Source organism: Narcine bancroftii, chromosome 6 (assembly GCF_036971445.1).
Source record: "Narcine bancroftii isolate sNarBan1 chromosome 6, sNarBan1.hap1, whole genome shotgun sequence".
In the NCBI taxonomy this organism is placed as follows: domain Eukaryota; kingdom Metazoa; phylum Chordata; class Chondrichthyes; order Torpediniformes; family Narcinidae; genus Narcine; species Narcine bancroftii.
Window position 1 is genome coordinate 163,084,932 of NC_091474.1, and position 17,924 is coordinate 163,102,855.

Consider the following 17,924-nt stretch of genomic DNA (forward strand, 5'->3'; position numbering starts at 1 on the left):
AAAGGATCTCAAATGCTTGGATTAGGATAGGTTGTTTTCCAGCAAAGATGTGTGAGATAAATGGAAGATGGGCAAAGGTGAAATTTTGAGAGTACAGAGTTTGTATGTTCCTGTCAGGATCAAAGGCAAAGTTCAAAGGTATAGGGAACCTGTTTTTCGAGGGATATGGGGATCTGGTTCAGAAGAAGAGAGAGATGCATTACAGGTATAGACAACATGGAGCAAATGAGGTACTTGAGGAGTATAAAAAATGCAAGAAAAACCTCAAGAAAGAAATAAGAAAGGCTGAAAGAAGAAATGAAGTTGCTTTAGCAGATGATGTGAAGGAAAATCCTAAGGGTTTCTAAAGGCATATTAAGAACAAAATTGGTCCCCTTGAAGATCAGAGTGGTTGGCTTTGTATGGAGCCAAAAGAGATGGGGGAGATCTTTTTTTTTTCATCCAGCTGATGGGCATAGAGTCTTGGGAAGTAAATATAACAAGCAGTGAGGTCATGGAACCTATACAAATTAAAGAGGAGGAAGAGCTTGCTGTCTTAATGTAATAAGGGTGGATACATCCCCAGGACCTGACAAGATATTCTCTCAGATCTTGAGGGAGGCTAGTGTAGAAATCACAGGGGCTCTGACAGTAATACTTAAAATGTCCTTAGCCATGGATGTGGTGCCAGATGATTGGAGGGTAGCTCACATTGTTTAAAAAAGGCTCCAAAAGTAACCCTGGAAATTATAGGCTGGTGAGCCTCATATCAGTAGATGGTAAATTATTGGAAGGTATTTAAGAAATCAGATGTACAATTATTTGGATAGCCAGAGACTGATGAGGGATAATCAACATGGCTTGTGCATGGTTACTAGGTAAGTTTACAAAGGAAGGGCTCTGGATGTTGTTTGCATGGACATTTGACATGTAAGGCCTTTGACATGATCCCACATGACAGGTTAAGTCAGAAAAGTTCAGATACGAGGTATTCATGGTGAAGTAATGAACCTGGATTCGACAATGGCTGGATGGGATAAGCCAGAGAGTAATGGTGGAAGATTACTTATCAGATTGGAGGACTGTGACAAGTGGTGTACCTCAGGGATTGGTACTGGGACCATTGTTGTTTGTCACGTATATCAATGATCTGGATGATAATGTGGTAAACTGGATTAGTAAATTTGCATATGACACTAAGATTGGAAGTATTGTGGACAGCAAAAATGGTTTTCAAAGCTGACCAGCAGATAAAATGGACTTTAAAATGGTAAATGGAATTTAATGCAGACAAGTGTTAGGTGTTGTACTTTGGAAGGACAAACCAAGAAAGGACATGCAGGGTAAGTGGTAGAGCACTAAGGGGTGCAGTAGAACAGAGAGATCTGGGAATACAGATACATAATTCCATAAAAGTGGTGTCACATGAGGATAGAATTGTAAAGAGAACTTTTGGCACATTCGCCTTCATAAATCAAAGTATTGAGAATAGGAGTTGGGATGTTATGGTAAAGTTGTATAAGACATTGGTGAGGCCAAATTTGGAGTATTATGTGCAGTTCTGGTCACCAAACTACAGGAAAGATATCAATATGATAGAAAGAGTGGAGAGAAGATTTACTGTTGCCCAGACTTCAGGAACTGAGTTAAAGGGAAAGGTTAAAACTACAAAATATATGTAACCCTCAGGATAAGCAGCTCAACTGATTTTTTAAATTATTATTAGGTTAGGTGATTTTTTTAATACAACACTTCCGATTTTTTTTTCATTTTCTTCCATTGCAGTGGAGGGGGGACCAAGTTTATACTGTTTCAAGTTTATATATATCTATATATATATATATATATATTTATATACATATGTGATCCTGTATTTTCAGTTTCGTTCCCTTCTCTTCACTGTATTGTATTTCCTATAAAAAAAACAATAAAAAAGAAGGAAAAGTGAAACAGGTTAGGAGTTTATTTCCTGGAGTGTAGAAGAATGAGGGGATATTTGATAGTTATTTAAAATTATGAGGGTAGACAGAGTAAATGTAGACAGGCTTTTTCCACTGAGGGTAAGTGAGACACAAACTGGAGGACACGGGTTAAGGGTGAAAGGGGAAAAGTTTTGGGGGAGCATGAAGGAGAAAGAGCTGCCAACTGAAGTGGTGAATACAGGCTCAATTTAAACATTTAAGAGGAATTTGGACAGGTACATGGATGGGAGAGGTATGGAGGGCTATGAGCAGGGTGCAGGTCAGTGGGACTAGGAAAAGAGATGGTGTGGCATGGACTAGAGGAGCCGAGGTGGCCTGTTTCTGTGCTGCAATTGTTCTATGATTGAAATGGATGAGCTCACGCGTCCACACTTTAAACCCCATTGGCCAGGTCACTCAATTTACATCCAGTTGCAGAACCAAAATTTCCTCATCATAATATGCCCTTCCCACCATCTTGGAAACATTTTGTTTCCTCCTCCCAGTCATTAATAATAAATAATTGAGGTCAGCAACTGATAACATCCCTCCAGCCTGAAATGGGACTCATTTATTGCAACTCCCTTTTTTTCCCCTCAGTGACAGTTCCTTCAAGGCTTATGCTACCACCAACACTAAGTGGAAGGTAAAGGGACACATTATTTCTCTGTAACACCAGGACAAAGTACCCTCCATCAAATGAATGACAAACTTCACTGTGAAAAGCAAAAAGCTGAAATTAATTGCCCTGAAACATGAACATTGTTTCTCTCTCCACAAAAGTTCTCTGACCTGCTGAGTATCTCCAGCATTTTCTGTTTTTATTACACTTTCTCCACCAAACTCTAAAATTGTTTTTCAGTCTTCTCTTTGTATTTCCATGCAATAAAAACATCTTGGTTGCCATAAAAGTTCAAAATCCAATGCATGTAATTGCCAGAACCCTGTTCAGCCCTTTCTAAATTTACAGGAATAATCATGTTAAATAATTAAAAGGATGTTTTAAGGCTTGATTTTGAGAGAAATAGTGGACCCATGATTCCTTGCAAAAGCATGATAACATGGCATCTCCCAGCTGGTCTCAGTCAATAAATATCTCAGATTAGGTGTAAAATTACCCCAGCAAATAACTCCACAGAAGGAAAACAACAATTTATTTGCTATAGCAATTCACTTCTATTTCACCTCATTAAATATTATTTACAAAAATGAAATTCTAAAGATCACAATAATACTGCACAAGGAACAGGAGCAGGAATGGGCCAAATGGCCTTTCAGCCCAAACTGGTATTTGATAAAATTATGGCATCCTTGTGTCTATTTCCCTGTCTATTTCCATATCCTCAATTCTCTGAGCTTTCCATATACCCAACAAACAAGCATTTGCAACCCCGAGGCAAAAAACTGGAGAATTAAATGTGATGGCTTTGAATGACCACTCAAGGATTCCTTAAAATTTTCCTCCACATGTACGAATGGAGGAAAATCTTAAGGAATCCTTGAATATCTTCCACAGCTATCACATTTCTGGCAGTGTTGGTCTGTTAAAAGTGATAAATTTCCAATGAAGATTCTATCTGAATTTCGTGTATGTTTTGACCTGGTGCAAGTCGCTTTTTTGAAGAACAAACTGTAAGGAAAATAAGATGACTCCACTTATTACTTGAAATATTTTTCCCCATTGGAAGTTGTTAAATTCATTCAAATGAGAACTGTAAACAGATGATTGTAGGTTGATGTGATGGACAATTGACTCAAATAGCCAAACCAACTGAGACATCACCTTCCTATTATTCAGAATGTCGTTGACAAATAACAGTGAGACCAAGGGGTACAGATGTGTAATTCTTGAAAATAGTGGCACAGGTGAACACAGTAGTGAAGAAGGTGACTGATATGCTTCTTTCATTCGATAGGGTTCTGAGTACAAAGGGTGGGACCTCAAGTGGCAGCTGTGTAAGGCACTGCTGAGACCATATTTGAAGTACTCTGGTTCAGTTCTGTTCAAAAGGGTGCTGAGTAGATTCACTTGAATGTTGCTGGGATTGGAGAGCTTGAGTCCTGGGAAAAGTTCAGATAGGCTGGGTCTTTATTTCTAAGAGCAGAGGAAGCTGACAGGTGATGGTGAAGAGATTTAGAAAATCACAAGTGACATAGATAAAGTGAACGACCACAGTCCATTTCCCAAGATAGATGTTTTCAGAATTGCAGGGCATAGGTTTTAGGTGAGAGGGGAGAGATTTCTGGGGGACCTGAGGTGCAAATGTTTCTCTCAGAGGTCTGTCCGTATTGGAAATGAGATGCCAGAAGAAGATAAAGCAGTGGGTTCATCTACTATGTTCAAAAAGCATATGGACGACACATGAATAAGGAGAACTCAGAAGGATATGGACCCAATGTAAGCAAATGGGGCTTGGCCAGAATGCCAACTTGGTCAGCATGGATGAGTGGGCTGAAGGGCCTTTTCCATGCTGTATGAAGTAGGTAGCCATAGAATTGGAAGAATACAGCAGAGCAAAGATGGAATCTCAGATCTTGTGCATAAGCATTTGATTGGGTATTGTTCATTTTTCAAAAAATAGCAATAGAAAACAAGGCCCAGCAGTGACACAGGACACGGTTGATGTTGGAATCTGCTGCTGCTAAAAAAAAAACAATCTGCAGGAGAAACTCAGCAATTCCCGCAGCATCAGTGGGAGGAAAAGGAATTGTTGACATTTCGGGACAACCCCCCTCATCAAGGTCCAATGCTGTCAGGCAAAGTTCCTGTGAGCACTTGATAGAAGTCTGGTGGTATTTACTGCCAACAGACTGCTATCATATCAGGAAGCAAGTCAACAGTAGGACAGGGCCTTAGTGAACAGAAAGGAAATTGAAATTCCCACACACATGAAATAAAAATCCAGTTTGAGAACTAAATGTAGCAAGCAGAGAAGATTTACCAATGTTACGGGTTATATTATTATGGCTATGGATAAATATGTCTTTAAAGAGATAGATTGTGGGGGTTTAGTGTAGGTCACTTCTCAGAGTAACACTTCACAAAAGACATCTCATTTGAAATGCAAGAGTTTTGCTGAAGCTAGACATTGAGGCTCCAAGTGATTTTGCAGAGACAATGGAACTGCTTTGGAAAGAACTTCAAAAGGAAGTGCAAATTGGAAGAGTCCAGGCTCAAGTATTGATAAGATCTTTCAAAGATTGGGTTTGAAGCTTTTGGAGAGGTATTGGTTTTTATCAGCAGAGAGAGGAAAAAAACAAACAGGATTTTTCTCAGAGAGAGAGAGAGAGAGAGAGAGAGAGGTGAGTTCTACAGTAGCAGTTGAGGCTGAAAAATGGCAAGCTGGCAGGCTTGTTGAAAAATCCCACTTTGAAGACAGGTTATGAGTTTTGAAACAAGAGGAGCTCTGTGGTGACCTCGAAGAAGAGGTTATAATTTGAGGCAAGTTTCTTCGGCAAGACACTGAAGTGACTGATTGGAGGAAATCAGTTTGTGCGTGTCCAACGAGCAACAAGTCTCTCTCTAAAAAACCAACAAGGACATTCCTTAGCGGAAACCATTTAACTTTAAATACCAGAGCCTGGTGAAGATTCATAAATGTTAAATTCTGTGTCTGATAACGATGAACTTGGAGAAGTGAGAGGCGAATGATTGGATGTAAACAAAGAACTTTCCTGAACATATACACATTACATTCATGTGTGCTTAGAATTAGAAGGGAGTTAAGTTAGGTTAAGTTAAGTTAATAGTAATAAGTTAAAGTTTGATCCTGTTATTATATTTAAAGAAAATTAAAAGCAACTTTTGGTTAAGCAACCATTGTCTTGGTGAATTTCTATTGTTGCTGGGTTTTGAGGTCCTCTGGGCTTGTAACACTAGGATGTGGCTGGACCTTCAGGATTTGAGTTACAGGGAAAGATTAAAGAGGTTAGGACTTTATTCTTTGAAGCAAAGAAGAATGAGGGGGATTTGATAGAGGTTTACAAAATTATGAGACGTTACATACAGAGTAAATGCGAATTGGCTCTTTCCACTTAGATTAGGAGAGATACATACAAGAGGACATGGCTTTAGGTTGAAAGGGGAATGGTTTAGGGGGAACTTCTTCACTCAGAGAATGGTGGGAATGTGGAACAAGCTGCTATCTGATGTAGTAAATGCAAGCTCACTCTTAATTTTTAAGAATAAATTGGATAGATACATGGATGGGAGAGGTCTGGAAGGTTATGGAATGGGTGCAAGTCAGTGGGACTAATGGCATGATGTTTTGGCATCATTCTATGGAAGTGGAGATTCCTAGCCTGACCTGAGGGTGTATCTTCCTACTCTGCACTTTGTAACTCCTACATTCTTTTGGCGATGTTCTTCCTCGCTAATGGTTCTCATTGACTCATTGAGCAGGTTACCTTATTCACAGCTGGTCCTTCACTGCATCCTGGTTTTACCCTATCAGAGACATTGCCCTCTTCCACCCTCTCCCTGCAGCTTAACAAACTTCTAGTTTCTTTCCCAATTTTGATGAGTGGCCTTTGACCTGAAGTATTTGCATTGTTCCTCTTTCCATTTATGCAGACTGACTTCAGTATTTTCAGCAATTTCTGTTATCACATTCCATTATATTTTAATTATTGACCTGGTTTTAGACTATTTCAAGCATCTTCTTGAAAATAGAAAACATTGGCTTTTATAAAAAGAATGAACCAATGCATATTGTTGTCCTTGAGCATATAGTATTTATTTTATTCCACAATAAAGTACCCTCAATTGCAGTTACAGCAGGACCTGCGATTAAATATTTCAATTTTTTGGAGCAACAGCAACATCAATTTAATTTGGACAAAAGTCCAACCAATTTACAAAGCGACATTACTGCTCTTGGAAATAAACTTTGCAGGCAATCTGCTGCATTCAGCACGACAGGACACAAATCTTCTTTCAGAACAGATTTCCAAATGAGTCAGGTTCAATGGAAGGTGCAAGTATACTGGAAATGGCAGAGGGAATGACATTGAAAAGGCTGAAAAAGTCAGCAAATTAAATAAAATGCCGCTGATCAATTATTTGTTTCACTTGCTTTGTGCTCCATTTGAAGCCCAGTTGTGCTAGGAACATTCAGATCTCATCGTCTGTTATTTTTCATTGTTTGACTATCAAACTTGTGTGGGACAAAGAGCTTCTTCAACAGGCCCCATTATTTTCCACTTTAATTTGGTATCTCAGACCACAAAGTAATACAGTTTAGCAGATGAAGGCTGATCGAACACTGTCAAATGCAGGAGGATCTGTTTGAAAGTGAGAAGTATGAACCCTTTTTGTGTGTGATGCAATGAGACAAATAGAGGGAGAGGAAAAATCAATGCCCTGAAATCTGTCCTCAGTCTTTAGCCCTAATTCTGCCATTCTGAGGCCGCTGTGTATTGCACTCTGCTTCAAACATTTGCTTCAAATGAAGTTAACGGAAGAACATTTTGCAAATGAAGCCACTGTTGTCCTGCACTTTTAGTGCTGCAGACTGAGGACGAATTTCTCACCAAAGAGCTAGAACAGGCATAAGTATCACAGTATTCCTCACTGTGGCACCTTTCCTTGTGAATGAGAGAACATCTGAGAGCCTGAAGCCAGTGAGGAGAAAGAAGAGGAGGAAGGTACTCGTCTCTCAGGTCTGGACCTGGAATATAAAAAGAAAGATAGATTTCACTTTTACATGACTGATTCACTTTTTTAAATGATTTATTCCAAAATCATGCCAAGTATTCCAGTCGCGTATCATGTGGACAGAAAATCCAGCACAGGACTGAGGCTGAACTGCTCAGAGGAGATATTAAACTGAGGTGGACAGATGTGGTACTGTTTTGAAGTCAAGCCCAAGAGAATATTTCAGCCTCAAACAAAATACTCCAGTTGCTGGAAATAACAAATAAAGAGCATTAACTGGGACAGTCAGCATTCATCTCCTCAGAAGCTGGCTGATATGTGGAATATTTTTCCTTTCATTTAAAGATGATCCAGTTGCTTTCTCATTGTCGTTTGTGGGATTTTTTTTGTGCATAAAATGGTTGCAACTTCCTTCTTTACAATAACAATTGAATTTCAAAACATTGTTAGATTTCAGGCCCTTCAGGATTTTTGTGTTCACCACAATGATGTTCCCAATCCCTTATGGACCAATGTCCTATCAACAGGACCAATGTTGATCGTGATGCAATGGAATATGAGGAAGCTGTTCATGCGTGGTGATGAAGTGGTGATAGGGAGAGTCGAAGAACAGCTCACGACTGTTACGCTTCCTCAAATAAAAAGACAATTACGACCATGGTTGGAAGGTTGGTAAAGTGGCACTGAAGTCAAACAGCAGACTTTCTGAGCCAAATATGACCCATCCTTATTGTTGATTAAAGCCCTTCCTGGATTCCTGTTGCTTTTATCAGCATTAAAATGATGATGTTCAGAATCAGATGTGAGTGGCAAGAAGGCTTTATCCGCGCACTGTATATTACATCACAGAAGCAGACCCTTTGTTCCAGATCATCAAGTGTTTATTGACTTGAATCCTAAACTTGTTCTATTTTATTCTATTCACAATCCCATCCACTCCCCACAGATTCTTGAAAAGCAGCTGCAATTAAATCTTTGGATGTTCATTGGATGTTTCCTTTTTATTTCTTGATCCAGCCATTCCAATGTGCTCATGATAAGCCTTCTCAGCTCAACACATGCTAAATTTGGTCATCTATAACGCTTCATCTGATGTCCAATCTCCAGTTCACCCATGACCATCAGATTGCGAGTCTACATTGGCTCCCAGTTAACAAGCATCACTTTAATTTCTTTCCCTGATTTAACATCCTTTGTTGGTCCCATCCTTATATCTCCCTGCCACCTCCTTAGCCCTTTCACCTCCTGCCATGTGCTTCCCATTTAGTATTCCCTCTTCTAATAATCCCACTGATGCCATTTGTGCCTTCAATATGCTGATATCCCCTCCACAAACCTTGCTGCATCTCTGCCTTTCTGCCCCTTTGCAAAACCTGCAACTTTGATCCAGTTTTAGACATCTGCTCTAATGTTATTTAAAAACTGTTTGGCTCAGTGATAACTGCCACACGAGTAAGCTTTATTGCTTTTGTGCACGAGCAATCGCTTAGAGAAATGTAACAATTTTCATTTCCACATTGAGAAAACAGCTATGAATATTTGAGAAATTTTCACCATGATCTTGATTTTCTAACTCTTGCTGTGGTTGATGAGTCTGGGAAAGCAGAAGTGCTGCGATGTAGCTCCTCTCCTACTGCTCCATGTAGCGACTGTGACCGTGGGATCTCCAGTTCAAACACTGTGGGTGTTGCCATGTCTAACTCTAGGAACAGAATGTTTTCAGCCTAAACCAAAGAAGAAAGTGAACCATAAGTTAATGCAACTCTTTATCAATGCTGAACTGCCATGAAGTACCACAGCACACTCTGACAACGTGAACAACTTCACATTTTTCCCCATATTTTCATCCACAAACTTCACCCAATGTCATTCCTTTGTATTTCCTTATATCCTCTTCACATTTGTGAATTGTGTGGCCATATCTTCGAGATGGTTAAACACCTTCAGCATTGTGAAGTCAGGAAAAATTAGATAGTTGTAGAGGTTTACAGAGGTCAGCACAACATTGTGGGCTGAAGGGCCTGTAATGTTCCATGTTCTAAAACTGAAGAAATGCTGCAGTGTTCATGAGGCCAGATCCATTTATTCAAGTGATTCTAGTGGAATTCATGGATTCTTTCAAACTGATCTTGGGGAAGACATTAGCAATAACGTGGTACTGATGCAACGACTTTGTATTTGATGTGAGCTGTCTTTTTGGCATGGAAACAAAACCAAGCATCATCCTAACAATGTCTGTGAAAACATTGTGATGAACAAGTGTTTTAACTGTGAAGTTTTGTTCACAGAGTAGAGTAACTGGGTACATCCAAGTAATTCTACAGTGAAATTGACATCTCAGCTTTAGCCTCAATTATACGTTGCATTTGCCACGATGTAACATAGCAGGTGCAACCTTTGTTACTTGTACTTAACTGAGCATGCATAACATAAGCAACATTCTTCCAGATTCACAGGATGTTAATGAATGGGTGTGGAAATTATTGCAGAGTGCTCAGTGGGGATATGACACACCTGAAGAGAAGAATGGAGATAAGTGCAGGTGAGAGGGAACGAATAATATCATGACATCATCCAGGGATGCAGGCAGGTGGTATTGGCAGCATGTTGCTTGGCAAGCATATCTAAGGATATCTGTTCTGTCTTCAAACCCGTGCTTTCAGGGAAACCCACAGTTCATGCTATATCTGGCTGGCCTTGTGGTAAAATAAATCGTAGAGAAAGCCTTTTGTCCTTCTTGATAGAATTTAGGTGACATCCAAACAATCAGTGATGTTGAAAATGGAGTTGGTGACAAACTGGATGTTTTGTGTTTCTGGTGACATTTTGGTGTAGGGATGGAAGTTTATATTGGGAAATAAGTGGTAGAGAGAGTTAAAGTCTCACTGGAGGATGAGATGAATTTCCCAGCGGTATTTGATCCATCCAGAAATATGAACAAAATTATACTTCTCCAGGTTAGCCCCACCTGGAATTAAACAGCACAAGTTGTTATTCCACTATCTCTCATCACCTGGTCTTCTCCACAAACCCAGACACGCCAACGTGGTTGACTCCTAACCACCGCCTCAGTTAAAGGGCAAAGAAGATGGACAATAAATGTTAGCATCACTGATGATATTCACAGTCCATGACTGAATCTAAAAGATTCCCGAGTACCTTGCAGTTCATGTATTGCAAATCTATTCTCAGATATTTGAGTGTATCTCACTTGTCAAAGTATTTTGCTAACTCATGGTTGGTTGATAGAAAATACTTTCTTGCAGAACTGAATGTCATATTCATGACTTCAGATGAAGCATCTGATCATTAAGAAAACCTCACCTCAGATTTGCTTTGCCCTTCATACAATAAAACTATTGATCTGACATGCTGGAGATTTTGAAGTTGGTAAACAAGACTTCTCAGACTATTGGATGCTGTTCCAATCAGTACTCCAAAATATGTCTATTTTTAAAAAAAAATATTTTCCAAGGGACCTAGTAAATTTCAAGGGACTGCAGTACAGGCATGTGAGTTTCAGGGAGTGTGGAATCCGGGGGTCTGCTGTGTGAGTGAAAATGGGGGTTCTGCTGTGTGAAAGGGAGAGTGGTAACTGGTGGTCTGCTGTGTGAAAGGGAGAGTGGAACGTGGAGCTGGGTCTGCAAAAGGGAATGCAGAAGTTAGTTTCCTGGTGATCCAGATGCTGAATCATCAGGACTTCTGAACAATTTAGATGCAGATGTAAATCTAAATTATTAAAATTGCATTGTCAATAGCCAGGGATTGTATTGCGGTAACATGGAAATCCAATTCCCTACTTCACATTGATCATTGGAACATGGAAGTACAAAGTTGTATTCCCCTTGAGAAGATTATTTGTAGTCTAAGGAATAGATAGAATATGTTCATCGAAATTTGGCAACCTTATTTAGATTACTCAAGTGCCCAGATTTTATCATTTATTTTGATATTTTTTAATGAGTATACGTCTCATTGGAAATTTAATACTTTCAGAATGATATGACTCTGAAGTGTCAAACCTTGCTCCTGTTGCTTTTTATTTTCTATTTTCTTTCTTTTTATCTCCCTCTCTTCCCTGCTGCCAGTCCCCTTTTCTTTTGAATCTGTGATAAGAGTGTATCTCCTTTCCATTTTCTTTGATCTTATGTATTTTTTAATATTATGAATTATTTTTATATTCATTGTATTATTGTTAATATATTAATTGAGTCCTATATTCTGTATTTTCTTAAAATTTAAATGAAATATTTTTTTAAATTTGGAGTTTTCATCCAATTTTGCATTCTTCTTCAACTTGCTGTCCTCACATCAGACAGCAGAGGGAGTCAATGTATCATCAAAAATCTATTTGAGATTTTCATCTCAAGTATTAATAGCCTCTTTCCGATTGGCATCACAGTTAATTGGCAGTGCAGTGTCCCGGGATAGGAATCCCTTTACGCCATTTTCACTGGGCCACCCTTAACTGTGACACTAATTGCTTTTCCACTGAACACATTCATCCCTTGGGATCAGTGTTCAACCATCAACTGAAAATGGGTGACTTTCTGCTATTCCTTTTCCATTAGTTTTATCAGCAAATGCTAGGGATATGAGTAGGGGGTAGAGGCGGTTAATCCCCTGCATGAAATGACATAATTTGAAATCAGCATTCGGACAGTGTTCCTTTTCCACTGGACCCTGTCCCAGTAAACTCCCAGTTAATTCCTGGGACAGGAGCCAGTGGAAATGGGGCTTCTGTTTAAATGTTATGACTTCACACTTACATTGCAGAGTTTTACACAATAGAAAATATGGATAAAGCAATCTGCCTTGTTCACAAGATGGACAAAAGATATCTCAATTTTTGAGAAAATTCTGCCTTCTCTTCAATTGCCAGCCACTCTTTTCCATTTCCAGTATTATCTATGTTCCAGTTCCCAGAAAGTTGGTGACGTTGATAGACACCATGAGAAGAGTAAATTATGCCTGCCTTAAACACAGCATCAAAATGGGAGCCATTAACAGAAATAATTCAATGTTTGTCAAAAACGCTGTACAAATTAGGTGTCTGATCATGAGATACCAACTTTTTTGAATGCCTTGTCCAGAAGGTTCCTCTTTACCCCCATAGAGGATCTAGTTTCTGCTGAATTTCTCTCCGCAGTCCCTGATCATTTGCCGGGTGGTTTAAAAAAAAGGCCTTTGCATACTTTTCAATCACTGTACAGTCATATATTATTGCTGGGACACAGAATTTTTTAATATCGATGGCTGGAACATTCGCGGTTATGCTTTATGTGATTTTTGATATGGACATTGGTTCACCCATTTATATCAAAAATTAAACTCATAGGGTAAAAGAGATAACACTGGTAAACTACCAGCAATGCAGATACATCTCTGTTCCTCTCTTGGTTGCTTGCTGAAAAGGTTTTTTTTAAAAAAAATCATTGATCACAAAATAGGGCATTTGGGCCAAGTTCACATTCTGGGCTAGTCCCATTTGCCTGCACTTAGTCCATATCTTTTTTTAGCCCTTCCGATCCAGATCCATGTCCCATTGTCTTTTGAACATTGCAATTGGGCTTGCTGCTAGTTTTCTCTGACAGATCATTCCAGATGTGAACAACCCTCCCAGATTTATGTAGTAGCGAGAGTAGCAAATGCTATGGGCCCCATCATTTCAAGGGCCCCCACATTTATGTACTGTGAATTATGAGAAAAATTTTTGTTTTCATTTTTGTGCAGCAGTTGTCAGATTCCATTGATGGTCTGTGTAAATAACCCAGTTTAAAGGTGATAATTGGCTAAAATTGCTAACCTTAAAATTTAAGGTTAGCGATCTTAGGCAATTATCATTTTTAGTTGGGGTTATGAACACAGTCTATGGGTGTGTTGTAGTTTGTGTAGTGCCAGTAGCTAATGAAAAACCACACTGATGGTCTGTGTTCATAACCCCAATTAAAGGTGATAACTGGCTAAAATTGCTAACCTTAAATTGAATCGGGGTTATGAACACCGACTATTCCTGGGAAAATGTGGCGATGTTTCAATGTGACAGCAATGGCTATCTTGGTTACCCTGAATCCCCCATGCAGCTGGAACCGCTCTGCCAGTGTCAGTGCCGTGGAAATGCACAGCGGTTCCAGCTGCATGGGGGATTCTGAGTAATGAACATGGCCATTGATCCTGCATGCCACCAGCCACTGCCATAAGTTTTGCTTTAAAAGATGTGTCAGCAAGTTTTAACAGGGGAAAAGAGGGGTGCAATTTCAGTGTAAGTGCTCCCCCCCTCCTCACCGCACATGTGCCAGCCAACACTATTTGGGAATGTGGATGCGTCAACCAGCACAATTTAGGGCCCCTTTAAAATATTTGTTACAGGCCTCGCAATACCTTAACCGGGCCCTGCCTCTCTGTGAGAAAGTTGCCTCTCAGGACCCTCTTATCTTAAACTTACGGCTTCGAGTTCTAGAAACATCTACCCTGGGATAAAAATGATGAGCCTCTGTTAGATCAGCCTCCTTCACTCCAAGGAATAAAGACCCAGCCTCTCCAACCTCCCCCTCTAACTCAACCCCTCCAGTTCTGGCAACATCCTCTTGAATCTCTGCACCCTTCCAATTCATTGATGTTCTTTCTATAGCCTTCTGCAGATGAATCAAGAGGTAACAATTTTTGTACTCAATACCCTTCCCAATGAAGGCAAGCATGGTAAATACCTTCACCCTGTCCACGCGAGTTGCCATTTTTAAGGAACTACACCCCTGTCTCTGGCATAGCAATCAATTCGCAGAGAAGGAGTGCAAGACTCGTCGGGGAGAAGAGTTTAAAAAGAGGTGTTTCATGGGTCTCGTTGGAGACTGAGAGAGTGAGACAGTGAACAAGGGGAGAAGCATTTAAAAAGCAGTGGGAGAGGTATGTGCTTGTTTAAATTTCTGCATTGACTAATCAGCTGTAGCTAATAAAAGGAAGGTAAGGTCAAGCAGAGTGGCCATTGTAGTAGCGAACCAGTGAAGGAGTGGGGATTTGAGGCTTTGGTGAGTAGAGGCTGAGGTGAAAGCAATGTAAGGACAGGTTTTCTAAATCTTTCCTCTCTAACAGACAATGGGAATGGCAGCCAGGGGAAGGACATGCTCCTCTTACAAAATGTGGATAGTCACGAGCCAACAGTTGGATGAAGGAAGGCAGCTGGGTGAAAGTCAGGAGAGAGAAATGGAATAGGCAAGCAGTGCAAGGTGACCCTGTGGTCATTCCCCTCAGCAACAAGTATAGCCCTTTGGATACTGCTGAGTGGGATGACTTATCTGGACCAGGCAGCAGCTAGACCTATAGCACTGTTGTCATCTCTGAGCCTCAGAAGGGAAGGGTGAAATCAGGTACAGCGATAGTCGTGGGGGACATGATCGTCAGGGGAACAGATAGATGAATCTGTGGCTGCAAAAGAGACTCCAGGATAGTGTGTTGCCTTCTGGATGCTCAGGTTCAGGAGGCCTCTGAGTGGGTGCACAATATTCTTGAGGGTGAGCAGCCAGAGGTCACGGTACATATTGCTACCGATGATACAGGTAGGAATGGGGTAGAGGTCCTGCAAAATAAGTTAGGAAAGAAGCTGAAGAGGAGCTGAAGCTCCAAGGTGGTGATCTTTGGATTACTCCCAGTGCCACTAATTAGGGAAGGCCAGACCATGAAGATAGTTCAGACAAATATGTGGCTGAAGAGATGGTGCAGGGAGCACAGTCCTTGGACACTGTTGGAAGTTGCATACGGGCAATGTTATGGTAATTATGGGGGATGTAAACATGTAAGTTGATTGGAAAAACCAGATTGGGGCAGGATCTCAAGGGAGAGAATTTGTAGAAAGTCTATGAGATGACTTTTTGAAGCAGCTTGTCAATGAGCCCACTAGGTGATTGGCTATACTGGATTGAGTGTTGTGACAGGAACCATTTTGGGGCAGTGATCACAATATGATCGAGTTCAATTTGGGATATAACAAATAGAAACTGAAGTGAGAAGTGTCGGTATTCCAATGGAGTAAAGGGAATTACCTAGATTGGAAGGGATCACCAGCAGGGAAGACGGCAGAGCAGCAAGGTATGGCGTTTCTGCAAGAAATGAGGAAGGTGCAAGATAAATAAATACTGAAAAAGAGGAAATAATCAAATGGAAAAATGTCACAACTGTGGCTGACAAGAAGTCAAAGCCAACGTAAAAGCAACATAAGAGGACCCACAAAGAAGCAAACTTGGTGGGAAGATAGAGATTGGGAAATTTTTAAAAACTTGCCGAAATTAAAAATTCATAAGGAGGGGAAAGATGAAGTATGAAGATAGGCTCGCAAATAAAATCTAACAGGATACAAAAAGCTTCAAGTACATAAAGAGCAAAAGAGAGGTGAGAATCGATACAAGATCATTGGAAAATGACTCTGGAGAAATAATGGGAGGCAAGATGGCAGAGGAAATAAATGAAAATTTTTCATCATCCTTCACTGTGGAAGACATTAGCAATGTGCCAGCAGTTGAAGGGTATGAGTGAAGGGAAGTGAGTGCAGTTACTATTTCATGCGAGAAGGTCCTCAGAAAGCTGAATGGTCTAAGGGTGGACAAGTCTCCTGGACCAAACGGATTGAAAGAAGTCATGGAAGACATTGTGCAGACATTGGTAATGATCTTTCAGGAATCAATAGGCTCTGGTATAGTACCAGAGGACTGGAAAACCACAAATGTCACCCAACTATTCAAGAAGGGAGGAAGACAGCAGCAAGGAAATTTTTGACCAGTTAGCCTGATGTCAATGGTTGGGAAGATGTTAGATTCGATTATCAAGGATGATGTTATGGTGTACTTGGAGACACATGACAAGATAGGCCAAAGTCAGTATGGTTTCCTTGAGGGAAAATCTTGCTTGACAAACCCATTGGAATTCTTTGAAGAAGTGATAAGCAGGCTAGATAAAGGAGATGCAGAAGATGTGCTTTTGGATTTTCAGAAGGCCTTTGACAAGGTGCCACACATGAGGCTAGTTAACATAATAATACCCCATGATATAACAGGAAACATACCAGCAGGGAGAGAGCATTGGATGATTAGCAGGAAGCAGAGTTGGAATTCCTTGGCTGCTAGTGGCTCGTGATATTCCACAGGGGTCGGTGTTGGGGGTGCTTCTTTTTATGATTTAGATTATAGAATGAATGGCTTTGCTGCAAGTTTGCAGATGATACAAAGGTAGACGGAGGAGCAGGTAGTGTTGAGGAAACAGGGACTTGGATTAGGAGAATGGGCAGAAAAGTGGCAAATGAAATACAATGTCAAAAAGTGTACGGTCATATTCTTTGGCAGAAAAAATAAACAGGCAGACTATTTTTTTTAAATGGGGAGAAAATTGAAAATACCCAGATGCAAAGGGACCTGGGCATTCTCGTGTTGAATAGCCTGAAGGTAAACTTGCACATCGAGTCAGTGATAAAGAAGAGGTGGAAAATCTCCCAATATGGTGCGAGAATAACAACCTAAGTATCAATGTGGACAAAACAAAAGAGAGGATTGTGGGCTTCAGGAGGACTAGGAACCACCACCCTCGACTACACATCAATAACTCTGTAGTGGAGAGCACTAAGTACCTTGGAGTCCGTTTAACTAGTGAACTATCATGGATACACAACTCCTCACTTGCAAGGAAGGCGCAACAGCAACTGCACTTCCTGAGAAGACTGGAGCAGGCAAGGCTATCAGCCACCTTTATGTCAACCTTCTGCAGGAGCTCTACTGAGAGTGTCCGAGCCAACTTCTTCACAGTGTGGTACAGTTGCTGTAGAGAAATGGATCGGAGGTCAATCTACAGGACCATTAGAGTGGTAGAGAAAGTCATTGTAGTCTCCCTTCCCCACACCCCAACGTGATCTATCAGGATCGTTGTCTAAAGAGGGTGTCCAAAATCAGAGGACCCTGACCACCCTTCACACAGCAACATTTCAGCTACCCCCATTGAGAAAGAGATACAGGAGGATCAGAGCCAGCATAACCAGGCTGAGGAACATCATCTTTCCATAGGCAGTGAGAATGCTGAACGACCACAAGAACTGCTCAGGTACTTGGAGACTCTCATATTACAAAACAATATTTATTTGTATATATGAATATTTTCCTGCCTATGTATTGATTGTCTGTATATGTGTTATGTATGGTCGTGTGTCTTGCATGTGTTGCCCCGAGGACCAGAGAACACTGTTTTGTCAGGTTGTACTTATGAAATGAGATGATAATAAACTTGACTTGATGAAGGCAAATACAATGCTGGCATTTATTTCAAGAGGAATAGAATATTCGAGCAGAGATGTT

The 17,924-nt window shown here is 40.4% G+C and overlaps 1 protein-coding gene across 2 annotated transcripts in view; it reads right to left on the minus strand.

The window, feature by feature from the left end:
* Positions 1 to 6,662: 6,662 nt before the first annotated feature.
* Positions 6,663 to 17,924, minus strand: part of LOC138737645 (kinesin-like protein KIF3C) — a 186,638-nt gene continuing 175,376 nt past the window's right edge. For both annotated transcript variants that reach the window (XM_069888269.1, XM_069888270.1), the window contains exons 9-10: positions 9,151 to 9,320; positions 6,663 to 7,609 (exon numbers count right to left, since the gene is read on the minus strand). In XM_069888269.1, the coding sequence (XP_069744370.1) occupies positions 7,510 to 7,609; positions 9,151 to 9,320 (270 nt within the window). In that variant the 3' untranslated portion in view covers positions 6,663 to 7,509. The remainder of the gene's footprint in view (positions 7,610 to 9,150; positions 9,321 to 17,924) is intronic.